Here is a 20,525-nt window from a genome sequence, read left to right as displayed (position 1 = left end):
CAGTATTGGCGGAGTTGCTCACCCATGGTGATATTATTACATTATTTTTGGAAACTAACAATTCAATCTGTTAATGAACTGTTAGGCTTTTGACACATCTCCCTTGATCCAAAAGTTATTCTGTTGGCCTATGCAGAAGGACACAGAGCTCTTACAGATGGAGAACTGGTTTTGAGCTACTTATCGCTGCTTAAATGGCAACAGCAGCAAACTGGATAAAAAAACAGAACCTCCCTCAGAGCGTGAATGGTCCCATTGCAGATGGAACACCACATTATTAAATAAATTAACACCTCTTCAGCAAGCCCAGAGAAATAATTTCCAATGTTTAGATAAGTTTATTGAGCATTTGGGTGTTGTTTATAATGTTCTGAGGTACAAATATAAGAAAGTGTTTCCTTCTATATTTTACAACTTATTATATAATGCCTCTTTGTTCCTTGCTGTAGCTGGGAGTATGAAATATGTTACATATGTTGTGTTTATTTTGGAAAATCTAATAATAATTAAAAAACCACCATTCTGCTTTATTGTATGAACTATGTTGTTTGCAGTGCACTGTTTTCTAATAATCCAGTTTTAATCAATGTTACCAATGTTCTTGTTGCATTGTTTTAATTCCGTAATCTGTTTTGGGTCTGAACAAGAAAAGTAGACTATCAGTGCAATTAATAAACAAATCACCTACAAGAAGCCCATCAATGGTTATATAACTTTAAAAGTGGGACTACACTTACTGATTCCACGACACACAGTCAAGTCACACAAAGACTGACTGACAACTGGACAGGAAGCCACGGTCTGATGCAGATTGAGGCACGCTTAACTACCTGAGCACTGAGATCAGGGCTGCAACCTTCTCTCTACACCTTACTGTCTCCTTCTGGACTTTGCACAAGTAACTGAGGGGATCAAATCAACCAACCAACAAACCTTCTGCTCCAGCTAGTTACTTCCCAAACTGATCCAGGAATTCAAGGTAGGTTTTCTTCTGGGCTGCAGACACAGGGATGAAATGCCCCCCTGGGTGGGTGAGGAATAAAGGTTCACTAAAGTGGGAGGCAAGTTCCTGGCTCATCTCACCAGGGATGACGCGGTCCGTCTCTCCTATGACATGCAGGCTGGGCACCTGGATAGGTTCCTGATAGTAGTTCTGGTGATCAAGGGCCCTGCTCCTGAAGCCGGCAATCAGGATGCTGAAGTCAAACTGGAAGCGGGGATCTCCATGTTGCTTCAGGGCACAAATAATGCCAACCAGCGCTGCCCCCTGGCTAAAGCCCAGCAGCCCATCAATAGGGCTGTGTTCTGCACATGCCGCAGCCACAGCCTCCAGTGACTCCGCCAGTCCTTTGCAAGATGAGGCTTCCTCCAAGGCACTGAATGTCCCCTCCTGGGGTCTGGAGAACCACCAGCCACGAGTGCTGCCTTCTAACGGCTCCAACAGACTGCCCTCCCCTGCAATGGAGAAGGGGAAAACCCAGTGGTTAGAGACACTACACTGCAAGGGTGGGGTGGGGTGGGGTATGGCTGGTTCCTCAAAGCATTGATGCCCCCTTCCTTCATCTTCCGTTTGGGCCTTTTCAGATAAGGAAGCACTCCAAGTTTTAAAAGCCATGCTAGATCAAGAGCATAGCTATAAAAACACCCACAAGGAAATTATATACTAAACTGAGAGGGCCATGTTATACACATGCTCTGCTGCATCTGACCAAGGGAGTTCTAACTCACCAAAGTTTATCCTGGATTACATTTTGTGAGTTCTAAAGTGCTGCTGGACTTTAAGTACATCGTAGTGTGCAAGTACATCTTACAATCAAGCCACTCGTCCCTTGCATGTCCAGAAGAATAAACAGGATGGTAACTAGGACGCTACTTGGCACGGATCTTGCACTTCCTGGGGCTAGAGCCGCTTCACCCACCTATGTACAATTTTCACATTCCTCCTGACAGGTAGACCAGCCCTCCCACAGGGCGGCGGGCCCTCAACTCGGGTCACGTGCAAGGCTACCCCACTGGCCTAGCAGGCTTCGCCTACCATCCTCAGGCCCTCTGCACATGCCCAATGGCACACTCTGCCCTCGTGACATCACAACGAGCCCCTGCCCCCACCTGGCTGGGCGGCTACGACGTGAGGCGCATCCAGCACCAGGAGTTCGGCGCGGCCGCGCAAGGCTTTCCGCAGGGACCCGCTGCGCGCCCGGAAGCTCCTGGCGTCCTGGCGGTAACCATGGAGACAGAGCAAGCGCAACAAACGCGGTCCCGAGCCCCCCTCCGCCATGCTACTGCATCCGGGTATTTCCTTTCTCTTGGGCGGAAAAAGGTACAGCACAGACCGGAACTTGTTTGGCCCATGAGCATCTATGGCGAGGGAGGTGCCTGAGCGTTTATCTCAGGCCTGAGCCACCACCCCCTAGATGAGTCGGCTCGAGAGAGCCCCACCCCGGATGTCTTGTTAAGCCGCAGTAGCAGTCAGCTGTTGCCATGGCGATAGCTCCTCCTGGGCAGTTCACCGCGTCAGAGCCCGTGGCGTGCGGGAGGGAGGAAGCGACTCTACCGGGTGGCTCAGCTGGTGCACTTTGCATATGCACAGAGGCCCTTGGTCAGCCGCAATCCAGGCCCGTAGCCAAGATTTGGTGGCTTGTAGGGCAGAAATTTTCTGGTAGGGCTGAAGTTCTTAGTGCAGAAAGAAAAGCCATTTAGCCAATAGAAAGCTGTTGGCAGGATAGAGCTCTAAATTGCAAGCTGTCAGCCACTTTGAAAACAGATCAGCCAATATCATAATGCCCCTATATAAATCAATGGTGCGACCTCATTTGGAATACTGTGTGCAGTTCTGGTCACCACACCTTAAAAAGGGTATTATAGCTTTGGAAAAAGTGCAGAAAAGGGCAACTCGAATGATAAAAGGGTTGGAACACTTTCCCTATGAGGAAAGGTTAAAGCGCTTAGGGCTCTTTAGCTTGGAGAAAAGACGACTGAGGGGTGACATGATCGAGGTTTATAAGATTATGCATGGGAAAGAGCAGGTAAAGAAAGAGGTACTTTTCTCCCTTTCTCACAATACAAGAACCCGTGGGCACTCCATGAAATTGCTGAGCGGTCGGGTTAGAACGGATAAAAGGAAGTACTTATTCACCCAAAGAGTGATTAACACATGGAATTCACTGCCACAGGAAGTGGTGGGTGCTACAAGCATGGACAGCTTCAAAAGGGAATTAGATAAGCATATGGAGCAGAGGTCCATCAGTGGCTATTAGCCACAAGGTATAGCTAGGGGCTCTGGGGCAAGTGATGCTCTGTCTTCTTGGTGCTTGGGGGGGGGTCAACAGTGGGAGGGCTTCTAATGTCCTGGCCCCACTGGTGGACCTCCTGATGGCACTAGTATTTCTGGCCACTGTGTGATACAGAGTGTTGGACTGGATGGGCCTTTGGCCTGATTCAACATTGGCGTCTCTTATGTTCTTACTTTAGATGACAGTTCTCAGCTGCTGCAAATTAATAACTTCTTGCCAGCCTAAGCAACAGTTCTGATAACAAGCCGGCAGGTGGGGGTGATGACTTCTATAGTCAAGAAAACTAACCCTTCGGCAGAAAAACTTTCTTAAAGGAGACGAGTTTCTTGACACGGAGTTAGAAGGGATCCTCGAGGTCACCTACCCCAGTCCCCATGCTTAGTGCAGGAATTAGTCAATTACAGCACCCCACTCTGTTTAAAGGAGTGCACGCCTTAAAAATTTTTTTTTTAATGATTGAAAAAAGCATTTACAGCAGAAATTATTGTAGGACTGTGTCTTTAAGAAAGGGGACAGAGACCCCCAAAGCCCCACCGGAATCATGAACTGCCTTTAAGACAGGCACTCTGTGAACCAGCCAGATACGTAAGGTGGCTATGCTTGGTGTGGGGAGCGGTTGTGGGGTTGGTTCAAGATACTTGCCCGGAAGCTGAACAACTTCCCATTAACTTCTGGGATTCACTACCATGGGATACGGTGGTGGTAGTGCCTTGTTTAGATTATTTGTGGGGGTAGACAGATCCGTGCAGAGGGCCTTCAATGGGGTATAATGTCAGAGTCCACCTTCCAAAAGAGCCATTTTCTCCAGCTTAACTGATCTTTGTCACCTGGAGTTCAGTTATAATCCCAGGAGATCTCCAGCCACCACCTGGATATTGGCAATTCTAGCAGGAGGAGAGGCCTATGGCATTTAGGAGAGATGGCTAATGGAACCTCCTGGGACAGCTGGATGCAATTTGCTGGGGGAGGGATGCACCAGGGGAACCTTTGGCCTCTGTGCCCTCCCCCCACATCTGTGGCCTTCTGGGCATCTGCCTGGTTATTAAGAGAGACAGAATGCTGGACGAGACGGACCTTCGGTCTGAGCCTACGTGGATCTTTTGGTACAAGTTTATTGTCCTGGGTGGCAGTTAATTTTCTTGTCCCTAGCCCTCACCCTGTGGGTATCAACACCCACCCTCCCTCCAGCCCTGTGAGAAAATGGGCTAGTGCAGAAACCCTTTCATCCCATTCCCTACCGTTCCCCAAGTGCAGTTTAAAAACAAGGGAAAGGGACTTCCAGTCTATGGATTGGCGATGGCGGTCGCTCTCCCCAGAGCTTGGGGAGGCGATTAGCACACCATCGGCATGGAGGGGTGCCACCTCAAGTGGCACTCCCACGGAGCCTTTGTGAAAGGCTTCAGGCCAGAGAGCTTTGAGGGATAGCCTCTTCGACGGCTTGCTGCCGGAGAATCGAGGCTTCTCTCCGCTCTGATGGTCCTACCGATGAGTGGCCTTAGGACACAAGCTAATCTGACCGGGACAAGCGGGGGAGACCGAGCGGAACGATTGATGTGAGCGAAGTCAGGAATGTGACCAACAATGAATGTGAGTTCTAAGTAAACGAACTTTGATAAATGGCACCCTTCCTCCCCGTGGGAAAAGCAGAGCACAAAGAGGGACGCCTCTGAAGCGCAAGGACAGATAAACGCAGCGAAGGGGGAGTGGGAGGAAACAGACAGCGTGTGTATTTTGAGAGACTTACTTGAGTGCAAATAGCGAATTGACGAGTGCTTCGAGCCCAGGAGAAGCGGTTTGAAAGTGTAAACAAATTTGAAAAATGGTGGCATCCCGAGGAAAGTTTAAAGCGAAGCTTGGTAGTCAGAGTCCGAGGCCAGAAGAGGGAGCTGGCGTCATGAAGCTGTTAGCGGATATGCTCAAGCCAGTGATGGATCAGCTCGATGGTATTAACCAGGAACTGACCTCATTAAATCAAAACTTTGCTTCACAACAGCGACAGCTGGCAGAAACGGAAAAAAAGTGGAGCTGGTGGCTGAGAAAGTTACAGAGGTGGACGCCTCAAGCAAGAAGATGAAGAAAAGAATAGGTGAAGTGGAAATGAAACAAAACCTTCAAGAAAATCTTTTGTTGCAGCTGCAAATGGAAAAGGCTAATATGATTCTCAGGTTCCAGGGGGTTCCTGAGACAGAAAAAGAAGATTTGAAAAAGACTCTGGGTGGGATTATCGCTCCAGTGACAGGCTTGCCAGTGGAGGACATAATAAAAGATATGGAGACAGCTTATAGGGCTTACTCCAATTATATTAAAAAAAATAGCCTGCCTGGAGAAATTGTGAAATTTGGGAATACAATTATCAAGACTTTAAAAGACATTCCATTTGAAATTCGTCAGAAGAGAAAGAGCTACAAGGAGTTAATTACTTTTCTTCAAACAAACGGTATACAGTACAGGTGGGCGATTCCTGAAGGTGTCATCTTTAAAATCAACGCTAGAAGGGAGAAGATAGACTCCATCTTCAAAGCCAAGGAATTCTTGAAACGCCAGCTGGGATCGGGGGAAGAATCTAAAGAGGAAGAAACTAAGTCAAGTGACTCAGCTGCCTTGGGAACGGATGAGGACTCTGCTGCAGAAGCGGGTGCGGGAGCAATGAAAACTGTATATGATTTTAGAGACAAAAGGCCGAAGTAAGGGCAGAAGGACTCTGATAAATGGCTCTTTGAAATAAAGATGATGCTCAGAAATTTCTCTCATAATAACTAATTTACTAATATAGAACAATGTGAAAAACAAGAACTCTACAAGTATATTGTTTTACTAACTCTTTTAATACTAATATTAAGATTAACATAAAGGGGTCTCCCACTCTTGGTTTTTAGTTAGTGTGGGTTTCTTTCCTTTATCCATAGTTGTAGTTCCCCTTCCTATATTTTTCTTTGTAGTTTGTAGTCTTATTGAAAAAAATAAAAATACCCCTCCGGGGGTTTAAAAAAACAAACAAGGGAAAGGATCTGCAATGGTGAAAGATACCAGTTGTCCACGTGAAACAGCCAATTCAAGGGCTTTCTTTGTGGTAGGTCAGTCCTCTGGAATGGCCTACCAGAGTTGTTGTAGAGAGCATCTTCACTGGCTGTATTTAAGATAGTGTGCAAGTCTAAGGGGATTTGGCAGAGGGAAAATACTGTGGAATCCTTTTATCTAGCTACACATGCTTGCTTAGTGTGATTTTTGTGGCTGCTTTCTGTTAGCCAAGGCATTAATGTCCAAGTCAGAGTTTGTGACAGACACCCATAAAATGTCATGTAAATGTTCATCTGTAAGACTTGACCTACACTTGAATTTCACAATTTTCATCTTGGAAAAGTTTGTTCACGGATGTATGTGGTGCCAAAGACTGTGAACATGCCTGCAGCAAATTTCTTTAGGTTGATAGATATATCAGGTAGACCAGAATAGAAATCTAACAGACTATTTTCTTTGTAAATGTCTTTGAGATAATCACTGGCTTGCCGATCGATTAGTTCCATCTGAAAAAAGTTACTTGCATCTTCTGGTGCGACTTCAAATGGATTCTGAAACACTCTTATTTCCTTTCCATGCTTATGGCAACCAGTGAATCTGTTCTGGAATTCCACCTGTAATAGGTTCAGTGCTTTGATGTGTCTTTCACCACTGAATTGTAAATTCCCGTCCTTGTAAACTGTAGAAAGCTGTATGTGGTTCTCCAGTCCAGCTACAGATATTGATATTAAAGCATCTGGGAGTCTGTGATCTTGGGAGGTCTAAAACTTATTTTGAGGTGTAGCACCCCCCCCCAGTTATTTTTCAGTTCTTAGCTTCTCCACTCTGTTTCCATGGCAGGAGTCTTTGAGATTCCAGGGGGAATTGTACTTTGGAGCACTTTGTGCAAAACACAAGCCCCAATGTATGTCACCTTCCATAGCTGGGGGAGGCTATGATTTATGGTAACCTTAAAAGCTTTATATAAACATCATCAATATTTGTAGCTGGATTGGAGAACCAAGAACCAGGGGGGGTAAATAAAGGAAATTGAAGCCAGCTTCAGCCTCTTGAGCTGCAAAAGAATGAACTAGTGGTGCTTCAACAGCATCGTATTGTTGCTTCGAAGTCCTCATGTGGTGTAAAAATAGTGATGTTACACCTTCCTTTCTGCACAATCCCCACCAACAAACATGCTCTTATCTTTTCACCTATGTTTCCTCACCAGTAGGCTTCAGGCAACCACACACTTTTGGGCTCTGGGGGATGTGCCCAGTGAGAAATTCTACAGGTGCAGTTTCCCCAAATACTTGCTACATAGACATCTAATAACTTTCACCAGGCAACAGTCAGATTGTGGAATTTTTCTGTGGTAGGACAAGTCCTTTGGAATGGCTTACCAGAGTGGGTGCGGAGAGTACCTTCACTTGCTGCATACAGGAAGGTGTGCAAGATGGTTTTTATTTCAGAGAAAATTTGGTGGGAGGTAAATATAGGCAGAGGATTTATAGGGAGCATCTTATTCCCCCCAACTATTTCCTCCTTCCCGAAAGCTGCCATAGCCTCCCCCCTTTTCCTGCTTCCTTCTTCCTACCCACCAGCCAACCTACCTTTATCTGTCCTCTGTCTTCAGCTTTGCCTCTCTCCAGGAAAAAGCTGACCCAGGTGGAGGGTGCCAGCCAGGCAGGGGCCAGTTGCATGGCGGTGAACCTGCAGGGACTTGCACAGAGCATCTCACTTTTCATCTGCCCTTCACCTTCAGCTATAATTTACTCACTTCACTGGGAACCAGTGTTCCCTCTAAGCTGAGTTAGTGTGAGCTAGCTCACAATTTTCTAGCCTGCAGCTCCCAGATTTTTGTCTTAGTTCAGGAAGGATGGCTCCAGAGCAAACTGATTTCTGCAGGAGCCAAATTGCTCACTCACAACTTTAATGCCAGTAGCTCACAAAGTAGAATGTTTGCTCACAGGACTCCACAGCTTAGAGGGAGCATTGCTGGGAACCCAAAGCAGCTTACATCATTCACACCACCTTCATTTTGTCCCCATGACAACCCTGTGAGGTAGGTTAGGTTGAGAATGTGTGACTGGCTCAAGGTTACCAAGTAAATATAAGTTTTCAAGCACGGTGATTAGAATGCTGTGCCAACAATATAACTAAACTGGGCTAATCAGACATTCTTTTTGAGGTTTTGGAATAATGCAGGCAAGTAGCATACAAGCAATTACTTTATTGTAAGTTATACAAATTCTTCATGAAAATGTACTGAGGTGGGAAAGAAATACCACATATACTTTTTTAAACCACCCACCCCCAAACATGTTTAAATGTCCACCAAAACCAAAGTTAACGATGCTGGCTTCAGAGTCTTTGAAGGGGGACGGCGCTCCCTGGTAGAAACCTGTGTTCTCCCCTTACTTCCGGGCCAATCAAAAAAAGTTTGGCTCTGCCTTCAGGGAAATGTCTGCCCTGCTCCCCTCAAAGATCCACTTTCTGTCCTTTCTGCCACTGAACCTTTGACCCAGCTGGCACCAGCGGCGACAAAAAAGATTCACTTCACTGTTTAGTCCGGGAGGAAAAGGAGACCCAGCTAGGTCAGTCGGTTGCCGTAGGGGAGACCAACTGCGAGAGATGCTGATGGCCCTTCTGTGGTAAGAGTAGCTTTTGTGGCTAAGGCAAATAAACGTGTGTGTGGGGGGGGAGACACAGGCCACAAGCCCCTGCCAGGTCCAGGTCTCAGAGGCTGCCGTGCCTCAAGAGGCCAGTCTCTCCCGACCTGCTCTGTGGCTTCTGCCCCCACCAAGGAGCCTGAAAAGCTGGCTCGGAGCTTTTGGCTTCTGAGCCACCAGCGACGGGAAGCTTCGGCTGGCAACCTGCAATCCAGCCTCCTGCCCTGCCCTGCAAGTGCCTCCACCCTGACATCTCTACCCGTGAGGGATGGGAACAGGGGAACTTCCTTCCCTCCTCCGCTGCCTGACTGCCCCAAAGCTGAGCGGGGCTCAGGCCCTCCCGGGCGGACACACCACATGGCGACGGGGGGCTCAAGGCACAAAAATCAGCAGCTGCTGCTGCCCTCCCAGTTTGCCAGAGGACCCCAGACACTCCCTGGCTCTCGCCTCCCAAAGTTCACAGCCTGCTGCTCCTTACGGTGTGGGGATCTTGTTCACTCTGTGGGCTTTGGCACGCAAAGCGTTTCAAGGCTGCTGGGGTGGGGGTGGGTCTTCCTTCTCTTGGCGGCCTCCGCTCGCTCCCGCAGGCTCTGTGGGCTCTGCCAGTTTCCTCTGCAATCAGAAGACACCGTGGTGAGGAAGAACTCGGCAGCCAGTGGCCGTCTCCTCCCCACACAGCAGAGGTCCATCAGTGGCTATGAGCCACAAGGTATAGATAGGGACTCTGGGGCAAGTGATGCTCTGTCATCTTGGTGCTTGGGGGGGTCAACAGTGGGAGGGCTTCTAATGTCCTGGCCCCACTGGTGGACCTCCTGATGGCACTGGTATTTCTGGCCACTGTGTGATACAGAGTGTTGGGCTGGATGGGCCTTTGGCCTGATCCAACATTGGCGTCTCTTATGTTCTTATGTTCACACTGTAGCCACTCCCTTGGGTTTATGAGGCCTACCCCTGCTACTCTTCCCTCACCAAACAGAAGCGACTCCGGAAGCCTCTCTTTCGGCAGGGACAACATTTTGTGCTCCTCTGCTGACAGTTTGAGGCGGAAGAGCTACCCCCACTCACCAAAAGCGGCTCCCGCCTTTATTGAGAAGAACGGAACAGAACAGGCCCATTCCGGACAGCTGTCAAACCAGTTCTTTAAATAGCCACCCAGAGTGCTGCCCCCAGCTGGGAAGTAAGACAGATCCGCTCCACTCTGCCCGCTTGGGCCTCCGAACTCTGAGCGCACTCAGTTTGAAATCTCTGCTCTGGCCACTCAACCAGCTGGGATCCCCCCCACCCAATCAAACGCTTACACTTTGGTGAATTTGCTTCTGCCTGGTCCCCCTCCTTCCTCCGACTCCAAAGAAATGCCTCAAAAGACTCCTCTGAGCACGAGCAAATGCTGACTGCTCTTCCCTCTCGTTGACCCACCTTGGGTCCTCGGCTGTCAGGACTAAAGGCAGATTTACTAGAAATGGGTTGCTTACTCTCAAGCCATCTGCTATGAAGAGATGAGATGGTGCCTTGCAAAGTTTAGACCCTGCGCTGGATGTAACCACTCCTTGAACAAAGACGCAAGTGGACTCTCATGCTTTCCCAATAAATGCTGATGGCCTTCCGTGGTAAGATTAGCTTTTGTGGCTAAGGCAAGTAAACATGTTTGTGGGGGGGAGACACAGGCCACAAGCCCCTGCCAGGTCCAGGTCTCAGAGGCTGCCGTGCCTCAAGAGGCCAGTCTCTCCCGACCTGCTCTGTGAAGAGTGAAGAGTCCATGTGCAGCCCCGATCCCCGCGCAGTGACACCATCTGGAGGGAAAGATGCTCCAGCACTGTGATGGACGGGCCGAGGGGAATCCCAGAAGCATCTGCCTTGCTCAGGAAACACTGAGTCCCACCCTGAGTACCAGCTGATCAGGCAAAGAGGAGGATGGGAGGCATTGCTGAATGTTTTAATGCCTTTTTTCTGCCCTGGCTTGTTTGTATGGCTTGCTACGACTCATATGCAGCCTGAACAGCCCAGGCTTCCCCACGCTTGTCAGAGCTCGGAAGCTAAGTGGGGTCGGCCCTGCTTAGTACTTGGCTGGGAGACCACCAAGGAAGCGCAGGGTTGCTATGGAGAGGAAAGCAATGGCAAAGCACTCCTGCACCTCTCTTGCCTTGAAAACCCCATGGGGTTGCCGTAAGTCTGTTGTGACTTGACCAGGGGTCATTTCATAGAAAAAGAGGTGCAGGAGTTCATTAGCATAACTCATTAGCATAACTTATTTGCATATGCCACGCCCCCTGACATCACCGGAAGTGTGTCAGAGGGCAACACCCACTGCTCAGGCTCCACTGGACTGTTTTGGATTGCTAGGTATTGGGGGCGGGGAGACGTGCAGATCTGTCCTCGCAGAGGAGGGAGAGCTTGTACCTGAATAAAACTTGGTCTTAAAGGTGCCACTAGACTGTTTTGGGCCGGGGGGGGGGGGCTCTGCAGCTTACCTGGCTGCTTCTTGCTCTGACTGAGGGCTGCTGGGAGCAGGGTGTGTGGCTTGCTGCATGTGCCCGCCCCCTGGGCTCTTTACTGCCAGAGCTCTGCTCCTGTGCGCTCCTGCAGGAAATGACCCCTGGACTTGACAGCACTTAATTATATTACAATCTGTTTTTATGATTTTACTGTACTGTTTTTACCTTTACCTTGAGCTGGTCTCTGGCAAGGTAGTGTGTATATTTTCTAAACAGATAAAAGGAGGATCATGTGTGGTTTTTCAAGGGGAAGGGCTGCCAGCTCATTTTCCAGGAAATACTTATATATGCCTCCTTGAGTGTGAAGCAAGCCTCCAATTTCAGGAAGGGGGGGGGGACTATGCAAAAGGTATAAAAAAATCTTGAGAAACACTGAACTAAAGCTTCAGTTGATTAATTGGCGGAAGCAAATTTTAATAGACAGGAATGAGATTAAATGGCAAACTCATAATTCCCCCCTGAATGTATTACGGAATGAAAAAAGAAAGTTTTATTAGATTGCAGGCTCTCTCATGCTTCCTTCGGCAGTCTCAAATCTGTGCCAATGTGGTGGGAACAGTGATAAGCAAGTTTATTTAATTGCCTTTAAACTCGGATGATTAATGAACTAATCAGCGGACAGCCCTCGATGCAAAGAGCTGTGTAGTATAGGGGTGGGTTTGTGTTTTAAATGCAACGAGAACTGTTTCACGGGGCAAAGGAGATGCTCCTATAATTATCGTTAAAGCGTGAAATAAATGTGCCGTTAAAACAGTAAGAGTCACCCAGAGTCCCCAAGGGGGGCTCAAAGGGAGAAAAGCTAGTCAGGCCAAGGGTCTCCTGACATCAGGACTCCTGGCTCTTTTCTCCATCACTCTTTCTCCCCCACTCTTTCTCCCCCACCCGGATTGACATCAACAAGCAACAAACAGCGCTGTCCTAAGCAGGGTAATACCTTCCTGAGCCTACTGAAGTCAATTCCACTGGAAAGACATATTCCTCAAACTGCAAAGGACCCAATCAGAAACAGGGATAATGCTAATGTGGTGAAGTTCACTAGCTGCGTGTCTTATTGTGGTGGTTACGGGGTGAGAGAATTGGGGGGGGGGGACACACTGAAGAATATCCAATCCCCCGCTCTGGCCTCTCCTATAGATTCTTTATACCCCAACTGCCCACAATCAAATAAAACGGGACAGAAGCATAAAATTAGGTAGCGTGTAAGCTATGCGTGCCCTGAAGGCCTCCTATTTGGAAACCTGCTAGACTAAGGCTGTGCTTATATGTGAGGTTAAAAAAAAGACCCCTGCTGCTTAGATTTTCGACTTGACGGACAAGCCGACACAGCTGGTGATGAACCACAAAGGTTTGTGTAACAGAAAATAATAAGGTAAATATGCTGTGTGGATAAGCTTAAAAATATCGAGTAAAGCTGGCTCTCAAAGTGAATAACCCCTGACGGGAGATTTGGTTCCTTTTTCTCTGGACAGGGAACCTCAGCAGGTTCAAGGCTGCTCTTTTCTCTCGGTCATTTTAAGACATGCTCCAGTAATGCTGTGTGCTACGGTTATCTCCAATTATCATGCCATTTTGGTTAGAAATTGATAGACTAATTTATTTTACACTAGAAGGTTCACTGGATCTTAATGCACTTACTGCAGTCATTAGAGTACGTTCCTTCTTCCTGGAACCTCTTGAAAGAACAAAAGTTCTGGATCTTAAAAGCCTTGGTAATAGCTACATATATTGAAATATGGACTGAAGCAATGTGAGGCAGTCGAGGGAAAAGCTGCCTTTATCAAGAAAAGAATGTGAAATAGCACGACATTTGGTCTGAATTTACGGATTTATTTTTGCTCGAGCCTACTTGGCTCTTGACCTCTTTGAGGTCCATCCGTTTGCCTGAATTTTGTTTTTAGCTCTTGCCTTGCATCCTTGCGGGATGGTGTCAGGCAGCCCTATGCCTGACCTGTTTCACTTCCTTTTGAGCTCTTCATAGTTGCTGTTATCCCACTGGGGGACTCTATTGTTTTAGTTGCATATTTATTTCATTACACAACGGCGGTGTTGTGTAGGGTCAAATAAGCTGGAAAATGTAAGGTAAATAAAATTCCTGATGGAATAGGCATTGGTGGACATACTGGTCTCTAAGGGGAAGTGTACTATCGTGGGCCTTATCAAAACCCTGAGGGTGACCTTGAAATGGAGAAGGAAACAAGGCAGGTGACTAAAGCAGCAAATGTAATACTGGGTGATTTTAACTACCCTCATATCGACTGGGCAAATGTGTTCAAGTCATACCACAGACACGAGTGTTTTAGCTATCATAAATGACCCTGCATTGGAACAGCTGGAAGGGGGGAGAAGAGGACAGAGAAACAAAAAAGGGTAAAACCCCACATGTTTTGAAAAACAAACAGGAGCTCCAGAAAGGCCCTGTGAGCCATGTTGGGCAGAGATGCCCATTGAACCAGGAGCCCAAATCTGAGCCCACCATTCCCCAGGAGAAGGCACTCTCTCAGAACTGGACCTTGTAACAGACTAACTGCACATGCTGCATTGGCACCTGGCCATAACACTGCAGAGGACGTTTTCAGTCTGGAAGAGGAAATTTCTTGGCAACACATGGCATCTGGTGAATGCAACAGAGCATCAGAGGGTCCCACGAGTCCCCTCATATGCTTCAGGACCAGCCCTGGGCTCAGAAACCTGCATCGCATGCAGAAGCTTCCAGGTTCAGCTCCCAGGTTCTCCAATCAGAAGGACCTCAAGGCAGCAAGGCAGGGAGGAGCCTTATACAGAGGTCGGGGGAGGGCTGCCAGTCCAAGAAGACAACTGGCTGAATCAGTATCGGACGTTTCCCCCCTCTGTGTGCAAGCAGGCCAGGCAACAATCTGTGATTAGGGTCAGAAGGAGGCCAAGCAGGACACAGTCCTCCTTGACCCATCCCTGCAAAAATTCTTGTAATGCTCACCTCTTTGACGGTTCTCTTCTGTTGGGGGCGGTGGGAGCTGTGGTTTGCCGTCCAGGGTCCCAAGGACTGGCTGGCATAGAAATCCATGGGGTAGGTCTCTTGCCAAGCAACGTGTTTGAGAGCCACAGCAGCCTGGGAAGGGAAGGAGGGGGGGTCAGCAAATGCTTCAGCAACAGCCCCTTTCCATGAAATGCTACCCGGCCTGTCAGAGTGGACTAGACCCCAGATCCAGCACGCTGAAGCGTAGCTCCATGAATCCTCTTACACGCACCACCCTGGGCTCAAATTCTTGCTTGGGCATGCCATCATTTGCTCCTCTTCCCCCAACTGGAACGTAACTGGCCCTTGGCTCACAGACCAGGTGAAACGCAGCCCGGGATGCTCCCAGTGTGTGAAGGGTGCTGCTGATGGATTCTGGGAAATGGACGGATTCTGGGAAACAGACACAAGAAGCTCACCTCGTAGGGTGTGAGCAGAGGCTTGTCAAAGGCCTCTCCCCAGTCGATGGAGAGTCGGGGGCATGCCACCTGCACCCACCTGCAAGAAGAGCAGTGGGTGAATCACATGCATGCCACGTACAGAAGCCCAGGCATGGCTGCCAAGGCATCACCAGCAAATAAATCAGGGCCAGGGCTGACCCCGGACCTTGACTCCGGAGTGGGGTGGGGAGCTGCAGCTGTGGCAACAGGGCTTGAAGGAGGTGATAGTGCTGGGGAGGGGGGAAGGTTGCCAACTCTGGCCCAGGAAACTCACAGAGATTTGGGGGCAGAGCCTGCGGGATGGGTTAATTTGGGAAGCGATTTCACCTGGAGTCTACGGTATAGCAGTCTGCCTTCTGAAGCTGCTATTTTTCTCCAGGGGAACTGGTACCCATATGATTATGGAGTGCCCTATATTCAACGAGTCGAGGGCTAATTTAGTCACCCTTTTATTTAAAAGATAAGGAATTGCTAAATGTGCAAGTCCAGGTGTCACAGCTACTGTTGGATGCAAACGATCGTGTCGCCTAGGTGCAATAACCAAATATAAGAGAAATAATACCTGAGGTAAGGTCTTTTAAAAATATTTTGGGGGGTTCTAATTTCTGTTTAAGGTAATAGCCACATGAGCAGTCCTAGACAGACAGACAGTACTATACAGACAGACAGAAGAGGGGAAGGGGGTTAGGCTGGAGGGGCCAGGGAGAAACGACGGCTGAGGGGTGACACGATCGAGGTTTATAAGATTATGCATGGGATAGAGCAGGTTGAGAAAGAAGTACTTTTCTCCCTTTCTCACAATACAAGAATTTGTGGGCACTCAATGAAATTGCTGAGCAGTCGGGTTAGAACAGATAAAAGGAAGTCCTTCTTCACCCAAAGAGTGATTAACATATGGACTTCACTGCCACAGGAGGTGGTGGCGGCTACAAGAATGGACAGCTTCAAGAGGGAACATATGGAGCAGAGGTCCATCAGTGGCTATTAGCCACAAGGGATAGATAGGAACTCTCAGGCTGGGGCAAGTGATGCTCTGTATTCTTGGTGCTTGGGGGGAGGGGGCAACAGTGGGAGGGCTTCTAGTGTCCTGGCCCCACTGATGGACCTCCTGATGGCACCTGGTATTTTTGGCCACTGTGTGACATTGTGTTGGACTGGATGGGCCACTGGCCTGATCTGACATTGGCTTCTCTTATGTTCCTATGACAGACAGATAGACTGAAGATGAGCTGTAACTCCAGGAGAACTCCAGGCCCTGCCCCGAAGTTGGCAACCCAAGGAAAGGGCGCTTCCCAACCACAGTAAGACATCTTGCTCAGAACTTACGCCTCGACATCGGGAAAGAGCTGCAGCTTGCCTGGGAAGATCTCTGAGAGCAGAAGCCGAACGAAGGGGCGCTTCAAGGCCTGAAGGCAGGACTCCAAGTGCTGCGGAGAAGAGGGGAAGGGGGTTAAGGCTGGAGGGGCCAGGGATCCTCAGCCGCCCACCACTCACCAGCAGCTGGCAGCAATTGGCCCTGGATTCAGTGTGTGGCCTCCGGAAAGCTCCTGTCTCAGGAACAGGGCAGAAGAGTCAGGGAAGACCTTGAGAGGAGGGAGAGAAAAGTAGGAAAGATGTGCCCTACTTTGCCACAAGGCTCCCTGGAGGGGGGGGGACAGATTATTCAGGCCTTAACCCTTTCACTGCCTTGCCAGGTCTGCAAAAAGTACCCCCTGCCCTCCCAATGCAAACCTCTGGACAGAGTGGGAGATCCAAGCCCACTTGAATATGGAGTGGGAGGCGGGCAGTCCTGGATTAATATCCACACTGTCCCCCATACCAACCCTGTCCTGGCTTTTGTCAAATCTCAGAAGCTAAGAAGGGTTGGCCACGGTTAGTATTTTGGGTGGGAGACTTCCGGTGAGTCCAGGGTCGCTACGCAGAGGCAGGCAATGGCAAGCCACCTCTGTTCAGCTCTTGGTTTGAAAACCCTATGAGGTTGCGGGTGCAACTTGACGGCACTTTCCATGACCCCTACCCCAACCCACTAAGGGACGTCACTTGGTACAGACACAGGCAGTAGAAGAAAGAGTGGGAAAAGCAACTAGCCCAGGCAGGAGAGCGATCAGATCAACAGTTCTACCAGCTCCCATGAAGGTTCTCCAGGTCTGATCATTCCCCCGCCCACCATCAAGAGGAGGAGGAGGAGAGAAGATTGGATTTATACCCCGCCCTTCACTTGGAGTCTCAGAGTGGCTTACAAGCTCCCATCCCTTCCCCTCCCCACAACAGACACCCTGTGAGGTAGGTGGGGCTGAGAGAGCTCTTTCAAGAACTGCTCTTTCAAGGACAACTCTTGTCAGGACTATGGCTTGCCCAAGGTCATCCAGCAGCTGCAAGTGGAGGAGTGGAGGAATCAAACCTGGTTTTCCCGGATTGGAGTCCGCACACCTAACCACTGCACTGAGTTCTCCCTTCTGATGCTCCAAACCCGCCAGCTGGACTATTCATGAAGAACACCAGTGGCAGGACAATAAAGCAGATTGGCTATGACAGGAAGTAGAATGAAAGGCAGCCTGGCTGAATCTAGTCCTCCTTCCCTGCACATACAGCCCACACACCCCACACACACCAATGGTGCAACTCCCCAGCTGTATCAGCCAGGGCTGCTTCCTTAAGAGGGGGTTCCAAAGAAGACAAAGGACAAGCATCGCAGACCAGGGTGGTACAGAGGCTAGAAGGCTGGATTAGAGATGTAAAATTTCCGGAAATTTTGAACCTCGGAAAAAAACCCGTTTTTTTCCCCAGTTTTTTTCGGGGGGGAGAACGGAAATTTTCGGAAAAATTGAAAAAAATGCTACATTAGCATTTCTTTTGTCTTTTGTAGATTGAAAGTCATTCTGTTACTTTAGGAACATAAAATATGACTATGGACATTTTTACCTGGCATAGAATTATCACAACTAGCATATTAAAAATATAGTGTATCCAAACAATTATTACAAACAGAATACCCACTCACATGCAAAAACAAAACTGAAACCTTTTTATTTTCTTCTGACAATCGCACCTCCTAGAGGAAGAAATGCATCTTGTTCTTGCATTGGAGAGTTCAGTTTGTAACCTAGGACTTGCTTGCCCTCAGTGCACAGAAATTAGATCAATCTGATACCATATATATATATTTTAGAAATGATTTGGAAAATATTTGAACACCTTGTCTTAAAATATTTTATTCATCATGTTAAAATAAAACGTTCCATAATAAATTTGCTTTTCTTTTTTCAATTTTTCCAATTTTTCGGGAAAAAACAAAAAAGGCTTCAGGAAAAAAACGGGGAAAAACCGTTTCCCCCCCTAATTTTTCCGTTTTTTCCCCAGGCCTTCCAGGTTGGACTAGGATCTGGGTAACCCTGACTTGAATCCCCCACTGTACCACGGAAGCTCACTGGATGACCTTGGGCCTGTCACTCTCTCTGCCCTGATCTAAATGATCCCGTCAGATCTCGGAAGCTAAGCAGGGTCGGCCCTGGCTAGTATTTGGATGGGAGACCTCCAAGGAATACCAGGGGCATGACACAAAGCCAGATGATGGCAAACCACCTCTGAAACGTCTCTTGCCTTAAAAACCAGTGTCGCTTGCCACCTAGCGGTGCATAATACTAAAAGAGCTAGAACTTCTAGCTGCCGGGCGATCTTAGGATCTCCTGGCTATACGACACACAAGGCCATAGGATAATTAATTAGTTAATTAAGCCACTCTCGTAAAGGATTAAGTGTGATGTGTATGGGGCTTTGGGTGTGGCAGCAGTGTTCAAAGCCTTTTATGATTTCCTCTTTTCTTAGGCCCTGTGGACAAGCAGGCTATGAATCTTAAAAGATGGGGAAGCGGCTCACCTGTAGGATGGCCGGAGACCCCTGGCGCCCCAAGGTCCCCAGGATGAGCCCCCACTTGGAGGCCTGGGATGCTTTGCGGATGGCTTCCTTGCGTGAATCCTGCATGCGCTCGTGGTCATAGTGCTCTCGCGAGAAGACCTTGCTGTAGGGATCATACCTGCAACAAGGAAGGCAGGGGCATTTAGCTGCTGGGTATCCCATCTCCTCCCCAAAGAGAAACCTCTCGTCTCTCTCTCTCGCACATACACACAATGCCCCTTGCTCCAGCCCTGCACTCACTATTTATTTATTGAGCGATTGATTGATTGATTGATTGATACCCCGCCCTCCCAACGGCTCAGGTCGGCTTACATATGGCAAAGCCAGAGTAAAATACAATAAAACATATAATAAATTACATATTTAAAACACAATAAAACCATCCTATCACACGGTGCTGAGCCTATATTTAATCTTCCAAGATGGACAACCACCTAAATTTGATAGCCAGCTCTCTCAGCAACGCGGTCTCCTGCTACGCTGTTCTACCAGGCCGGGCCAGTCCCCCTTAACTGGGCTGCTGATGGCACACTACCTCGTTGGTAGGATAGTAGTGGCGGCGGCGGCTCCTACTCAAACGCCTGGCAGAAGAGCTCCGTCTTGCAGGCCCCGCGGAACTGTATAAGGTCCCGCAGGGCCCGGATCTCATCTGGGAGCTCATTCCACCAGGTAGGAGCCGCCACCGAAAATGTCCTGGCCCTAGTAGTGGAAAACTTGATCTCTCGGGGACCTGGAACTACCAGGAGATGGGAGTTCCCCGATCGTAGTGCTCTTGGGGGAACATACCTTTGTCCCCCCCAGCGCACAAGCAGCCTCCCCACAGGTCTCACGCACAGAGCTACAACATGAGTCAGGGTCAAAACTCTTGTGCTGCAACACACAGATCAGCCCACACAATTCAAACTAGACTGAGTCAGGTGTCATGGGACTCTCGGGGTTCAAATCTTGCCTCTGCCACAAACTCATTCGGAGATCCATCCTATGCAGGCCTACTCAGAATCCTACTCAAGTCGATTCAGTGAAGCTTACTCCCAGGAAAATGTTCTTAGGATCCCACTGTAGGTGGCCTTGGGCAAGCCACTCCGTCTCAGTCTTCCCATCTGCAATATGGGCATAAATAATGCCAGTCTGCCTTACAGGACTGTTGTAAGGATTACAAGACAATAGGCCTGAAGCCTTCTGGGATTGTTATATATACTTCTTTAATAACTGAATTAATATTTATAATAATTTAATAACCCATAGTGTAGGAAAGCTGTTTACAGAGCAGATAAGATCTTGCAATTTTTCTCCTGTCGATTCCACTGAATTCCTCTCCAGCTTTCTATACTTTTGTATAGTATATAATATACTTTCAGGGCTTTTTTTTCCTGGGGGAACGCACCGGAACAGAGTTCTAGAACCACTTTGACAAAATTCTTTTCAAAATGTTTAAAAGTTCACAAGTTTCCAGTATACAGATTGAAAATCTTGATAGTTCCCGCATTTTTTTTTAAAGCCCCTTATGTAGTGACGATATTCTTCTGGCCAGTTAGCCAGAGGTGTATCAGGGATTCTGCACTGCAGTGTTTTCAGTCTTGTCTGGCAGGCATCAGAAGATGGCACTGAGGAGAGCTGCCCAGCTTCACAGCATTTGAGTCAGTTTGGTGTAGTGGTTAAGTGCACGGACGCTAATCTGGGAGAACCGGGTTTGATTCCCCGCTCCTCCACTTGCAGCTGCTGGATGA

At 48.4% G+C, this 20,525-nt stretch overlaps 2 protein-coding genes across 2 annotated transcripts in view; both read right to left on the bottom strand.

Annotated features, from left to right (window-relative positions):
• Positions 1-357: 357 nt before the first annotated feature.
• On the bottom strand, positions 358-2,301 carry OVCA2 (ovarian tumor suppressor candidate 2). Its single transcript, XM_015421891.1, has 2 exons — positions 2,110-2,301; positions 358-1,455 (listed from the first exon to the last, which is right to left on the bottom strand). The coding sequence occupies exons 1-2, from the start codon at positions 2,276-2,278 to the stop codon at positions 950-952; spliced, it is 675 nt and encodes a 224-aa protein (XP_015277377.1). The 5' UTR covers positions 2,279-2,301; the 3' UTR covers positions 358-949.
• Positions 2,302-8,650: 6,349 nt separating this feature from the next.
• Positions 8,651-20,525, bottom strand: part of DPH1 (diphthamide biosynthesis 1) — a 64,872-nt gene continuing 52,997 nt past the window's right edge. The window contains exons 8-12 of the mRNA XM_015421877.1: positions 18,760-18,916; positions 16,210-16,310; positions 14,863-14,941; positions 14,405-14,536; positions 8,651-9,571 (exon numbers count right to left, since the gene is read on the bottom strand). Of these exons, the coding sequence (XP_015277363.1) occupies positions 9,485-9,571; positions 14,405-14,536; positions 14,863-14,941; positions 16,210-16,310; positions 18,760-18,916 (556 nt within the window). The 3' untranslated portion in view covers positions 8,651-9,484. The remainder of the gene's footprint in view (positions 9,572-14,404; positions 14,537-14,862; positions 14,942-16,209; positions 16,311-18,759; positions 18,917-20,525) is intronic.

The sequence above is a fragment of the Gekko japonicus genome, unplaced genomic scaffold, assembly GCF_001447785.1.
Source record: "Gekko japonicus isolate JY-2015 unplaced genomic scaffold, Gekko_japonicus_V1.1 scaffold21, whole genome shotgun sequence".
Classification (NCBI taxonomy): Eukaryota; Metazoa; Chordata; class Lepidosauria; order Squamata; family Gekkonidae; genus Gekko; species Gekko japonicus.
The sequence above is the reverse complement of the archived record's forward strand: the minus strand, read 5'-3'. Positions and strand labels throughout refer to the sequence as shown.

What these genes read in the sequence shown, in the direction of transcription:
- OVCA2 (XM_015421891.1), bottom strand. Translation starts at nt 2,278, where the DNA reads ATGGCGGAGGGGGGCTCGGGACCGCGTTTGTTGCGCTTGCTCTGTCTC. An exon ending in CGTCGTAGCCGCCCAGCCAG is followed by an intron (nt 1,456 to 2,109) that starts GTGGGGGCAGGG and finishes TCTCCATTGCAG; the next exon opens with GGGAGGGCAGTCTGTTGGAG.